The sequence below is a fragment of the Odontomachus brunneus genome, unplaced genomic scaffold, assembly GCF_010583005.1.
Source record: "Odontomachus brunneus isolate Ranch 3 - 2012 unplaced genomic scaffold, Obru_v1 Obru_scaffold_024, whole genome shotgun sequence".
In the NCBI taxonomy this organism is placed as follows: Eukaryota; Metazoa; Arthropoda; class Insecta; order Hymenoptera; family Formicidae; genus Odontomachus; species Odontomachus brunneus.
The window spans coordinates 2611464-2617160 of NW_022639474.1; the positions used below are offsets into that span (position 1 = coordinate 2611464).

The 5697-nt window shown below is 38.2% G+C and overlaps 1 protein-coding gene across 15 annotated transcripts in view; it reads left to right on the top strand.

Annotated features, from left to right (window-relative positions):
- LOC116842298 (collagen alpha chain CG42342) overlaps nucleotides 1-5697 on the top strand; it is a 294572-nt gene that overhangs the window by 286536 nt on the left and 2339 nt on the right. For 12 of the 15 annotated variants that reach the window (XM_032811294.1, XM_032811279.1, XM_032811283.1 and 9 more), the window contains 2 exons: nucleotides 498-632; nucleotides 1521-1793. In XM_032811294.1, the coding sequence (XP_032667185.1) occupies nucleotides 498-632; nucleotides 1521-1646 (261 nt within the window). In that variant the 3' untranslated portion in view covers nucleotides 1647-1793. The remainder of the gene's footprint in view (nucleotides 1-497; nucleotides 633-1520; nucleotides 1794-5697) is intronic. The other 3 variants (XM_032811289.1, XM_032811284.1, XM_032811278.1) reach the window with 2 other exon arrangements.

A 5697-nucleotide genomic window follows, 5' to 3' on the forward strand; every position in this document is an offset into this window, starting at 1 on the left:
ATATATATATATATATATATATATATATATATATATACACATGTGTATATATGCTGCCACCACCGTTCCGTGAAGGCGTATAGTCACAAGGCGCGAATAATGTTAGTGAAGACATTAGACTTGCTCGAGGAACGAAGCGGCAACGAGAGTGTCGGTCGCGTCGCGTGTTCTCGCCCGGGAATTGCTTCAATCGCTTTCGACGACGAGAATGGCAATAGCGACGATGATAAGAATCCGGGGCGATGTCGTGTTGGTAAACGCGAGGCGGAGGCCTCGCGGCAATTACCGCGGGAGAGGATCTTTCAGAGACGACTCGCGATACGGACTCTCGTTCACCCTTCGCGTTCGTCGAGTCGCACTGTGTGCACCCGATCGATCGAAAGTGCTGTAATGCATAGTCCAACAATATTGTGCCTGGCCTTATACTTGCACGTCGCGAAAAGCCATCCGGGCGTACGCGCTATCAGAGGGATGATGCATTTCGCGTGTGCGCGCAGGGCCCGCCGGGTAAACGCGGCAGAAAGGGTGACAAGGGCAACAAAGGAGACCAGGGTGTTCCAGGACTGGACGCGCCGTGTCCGCTGGGGCCAGACGGACTTCCCCTACCAGGCTGCGGCTGGAGACCACCGCAGGTAACCGATAGCGCATTTATGTTCGGAGTTTCCGCAGGGGAGGGAATCGGGAAAATATTCAAGTTACGGCGTGCGCATGCATATTGCATCGAGACGAGCTGGGCAAAAAAGTGTAAAGGGGTTTCGCGCCGCAAAGGAGTCCTTTTGATGCGCACAGATTTCGGATTGTAATAGCGGTTGATCGACGCTCGTTGGATAATGCCGTAATTGAGCGCCAAGTTTTCAATGAAAGTTCAAATTTAGATTTAAGTTCCGTTCAAACGCGTTAATTGAAGCAGAGTTTATAAACTTACATCGAGAAAAAATACTTGAAAATTTACTTGTTGGATATAAAGTTTTTTATAAAGTATTTTTATTAAAGTATTTTTTCTCAATGTGCATATGGGGAGAATTTTATAATAAAAATTACTGTAAAATTTCGTGGATCAAGGAATAGATTCTACAGTGACTAGCCTTTCATTTCATATGCGCTGCTTACGTTTCAGTACAATTGAAGTGTTAAAACATTACTATATATTTCTGAAGAAATTTACTATGTTCCTTACACTGAGAAACAAATATTTGAAAATTTATTTGTGAAATATGAGGTTTATTTCTGTGAAATAAACTATTTCTACAAATAAACTCTATATTTTACAAATAAATTTTCAAATCCATTTTTCCTGAGTATACCAAGATAGATTTTAGTCCACTCTTGCACTGTTGGAAATATAATAAAATTGAAAAGAATTAATATGAAAAGAAAGATATAACATTCTTTCCGAGCAGATCTCCTTTGCAAGTTATCGCCAGATTCTTGAATGCAAATAATGCGACATTGCGCGATGTATTGAACGGGATGAAAGGGAATAGTAGCTGGGGCACGCTTGGATTCTCGTGTGTGCTTAGCAGGACATCACGAGCACATCCTCGCCGGCGATTGAGGGTCCCGAGCCCGCGGAGACGGATTACGAGGAGCCGGAGGAGGAGTACGACGACTATGCGGACCAGAACGGGAATCTAGCCGAGCAATAATGCTCGTTTTTGTGCGCTGCCCTAATCACTACCGACAACTACCACCACATCACCACCACTACCACCACCACCACCACCACCACCATCACCACTACCGCCACCCTCATCACTCGTCTCACCCCGCTCTCCCAAACTAACGTGGTCCCGGTAATTGCAATATCCTGTGTAGTATAATACTAACTAACTAATCGATTGCATGCCATCGAGGATCAATCTTGCATCGAGTCCCGCTTACTGGCTTGTTTGCTACTTCTCTATGTGAAAGCACAAGATGAAAATCTTTTTTCTAGCAAAGACCTGTCTCTCTATATTTTTACTACACACAGAAAATTGCATACTGTATTCGAGTAAATATTACTTTTCTCAATTATTTCTTAAATTCATACATCTACAAATCCACCGTAAGCTCATCGGAAGCACTAAATTTATTTTGTAAAAATTCGAAATCCTAGACATTATAATCAAGAATATTAAATTAAAACAAAAAGTTCGATTTGCTTACTACATAGAATTTAATCAAAATTTTCGATAAAGTTTCGATAAAATTTTATAATATCCCTGTAAAGAAAATTCTTTAAAGTACATGATAATGAGCTCCTCTAAAATTTACGATGAATATATTTTAAGACTATTATCAAGAAAATATTCTTTGTTGGAGATAATCGTTACTTTTTTTTTTAATCTTGGAACTTTAAACATTAAAAAGTTACGTAAACCTTAAACATGAATAAGTTTTATTCAGCGCATTTTCATTTACTTATAATTTCTATAAAAATAATAATTTAACTTTTTTTTTAATTAGTGTAGAAAACATTGAAGAATATGAATATATATTAGTGTTTTTGCGATTCGATGAAGTCGAAAAAGATTACAATGAAAAAACAAAACGCATGTTTTTAAGAACGGTAACATTCAGAAAGTTGGTCTGGGTAAATATTTTATCCACGTTTATAAGGTTCTAGGATTAAATAAAGAAAGGTAAATTGAGTATATTGAGAACAAAATACTTGAAATTTTATTTGTGAGATATAAAAGTAACTTCTGCGAAATTTATTTCCGTGAAATGAAGCTTATCTTTGTAAACAAATTTTACCGCAAATAAATTTTCTAGTATTTACTTCTCACAAGTAAATCTGCTCAAAAGGTAAACTCCGATTTTTTTCTAATTTGGCACAAATATAGAAGTACAAAAAAGATTTAGGTAATATTTTTTCATTTTGGTCCACACTTTGAGTTTCACGGGCAGTTTATAGATTTTTAATGTTTTCATTCCTATCATCAACAAGTACAACAAAAATGCATAAGAAATAAAATTGAATACAAGATATAGTTAAATAGTTTTAACAAAATCGGCATAGCTGAGACACGAACCATTCTAAATTTCTTTAGCTGAGATTCCAACCAAAATATTTTAAATCTGTGCTAAATTAATAAAAAATTGTTCGAATTTCGGCCAAATCGAAAAATTATTTATATAAATAATTTTTTCAACTTTTTACATTTTTTGTTTAAACATTTTATTTTTTATACAAATAATTTTACTTGACTTCATATTCATAATCAGCAAACCAAAAACGCCTATATCTTGTATTCAATTTTATTTCTTATGCATTTTTTGTTGTACTTGTTGATGATAGGAGTGAGAACATAAAAAACTGCCCGTGAAACTCAAAGTGAGCCAAAATGAAAAAATATGATCTAAATATTTTTTATACTTCTACATTTGTGCCAAATTAGAAAGATATCGTAGTGTAACTTTTGGGTAGGTTTACTTGTATAAATCTACTTCAGTGTAATCGCGTTTTTTAACAGCAGAATGATAATTTTTGTGTGTAGCCGCAAATCTGCTTGCAATAATTGTACGTATTTGTACAGTTCTATGTCGAATCTACCTTGATACTTCGTTTCGTTTTAGTCGATTCTAAACTCATCTTTTATATTTCTTCAATTTCTTGAAGTGAAGTTTCACTTAAAAGGTAGAGTGACCACCGAGTCACTCGAATTTAAGCAGCTTTTTCACTCTGTGAGTCGTCAAGTACATATTTACATTCAACATTGAAAAGCGTACTCCATTACAGGAACGTATTAGCTCGATTGAAATTCACCCATGTGGAGTCAATATCTAAAATCTAAGTCGGGCTCTAGTCTAAGCTAGAGTGAAACATCCACTCTTGCTTTGACTTTGAGTGCAGTTTGAGTTTTCACTTTAGTTAAAAATACTGCTTCTTTTCACTAGTTTTGAGTGAGATTCCGCCCCAAGAAATTCAGAGAGGAAATTCATTCAGGGAGTATATTAATAGCTACTGTTAATACTCTATAGTATATTCAATATAGATGTATTAATAATGATAATGTCGTTGCATTAGTTAAGTTTTATTCTACTAAGGTGACCAGACGTCCCGATTTTTCATCCTTTGTTCCGAATTTTTTCGAGTGCTACTCAGGACACCGATTTGTCATCACTTTCAATAATTGTCAATTTTCCAATCTTTTTACCCCCCGCTTCACACATTTATGAAGTGTCCCGAATTCAAGGCTGGGAAATCTGGTCGCCTTACATATACCGCGAGGAGAAACGAGAAGATTACTTACAAATGACGTCTTCACGATACGCCCCGGCGATCGCACATCGCTATTCTCAATACTCCCGAGACTTATTAACGCGCGAGACTCACTTTCGACGGATAAAAAGCGCGAGAAACGCGGAGCGATGTGGATCGATGTGTGCCCATGGCTGCTGCTTGGCGCGAAAAGATCGAGCATTTCGCGCGATTCATTACCAACGCCTAGATTGAATAACCACGATGACAACCTCGTAGTGCGAAACGAACGCGATTGGTTAAGGCGTCCGTCGTACAGATCGCGTCGTTGTAGACGCGCGACCTCGTTCGCATCATTGACGCGTTCACATTCATGCACTTTTGACACTTTCGGCGCGCTAATGAACTTTTGGTGTACGTGATTGACAGCGCGCGCGTCTGCAATCTTTTCATATCTAGCGATTGCCACGGACACAACGCTCCGTATTCCATACGTGTTTCGCTTGTGTCCGGTGAGTCTCCTGCGGAAATAAGGATTAAGGCTACATAGACCGTAACACGCAAAACGCAGTTCGCAATCGCGCACACATTCAACTTTCTGCGTTTTCTCTGCGTTTGCGAACTGCGTTTTGCATGTTGCGGCCTATGTAGACGGGTCTTTAGAGTGCAGAAAACCACGACGTGTAGTCGTCAGGAGATATCGTAAGTATATTATTATGGAGTAATCTCCTCCCTTCTCGACACATACAACTAAGACGTCCCGATTTTTCACCCTTGGTCCCTTTTTTCGAGTGCTGCTCGGGACACAGATTTGTCATCAGTTTCAATGATTGTCAAATAATTTTCGGATCTTTTTATCCCTCTCCTCCCGCTTCACACATTTATGAAGTGTCTCGAATTCAGAACTGGGAAATCTGGTTATCTTATTTCTACATATCGGCCGAAAAGAAACAAAGTAATTCTCGAGGTGCAAAAGAAGTTCAATCCTGCATGCTTTCGCTTTTATAACCTACCACTTCAGATATCTACACAGAGAGAATATTGTAGTGAAAATTACAATGCAACTTTAGTAGTCAGGAAATAGACTGGCACTATTACGAAAAATTATAATAAAACATAGTAAAAATGCAGTAAGAGTTATTATGTTTTACTGTGTTTTATTGTAATTTTCGTAACAGTGCTAGTCTATTCCCGGACTACTAAAATTGTATTGTAAGTTTTACTACAATATTCTTTCCGTGTAATTACAAAGCGCGAGAATACAATTATCCAAAAGATCACGGCATGCAAACTTCTACCAACTCTAAATATTTCTTCTTTTTAAGACGCGGACGCGTCAAGATTGATGAGGAAATTTCTGAGATGAATGAAAAGAATGCAAAAAATCTCAGGAAGCACAATTCGATGAAAAAGTGACCCCACCAATGTGTCCGTGGACTTATTGCTGCTTGTTGTCCCGCTCACTTATCTACCCGCTCGCACGTTTGTCTCACCCCTTCCTCCCCCCCCCC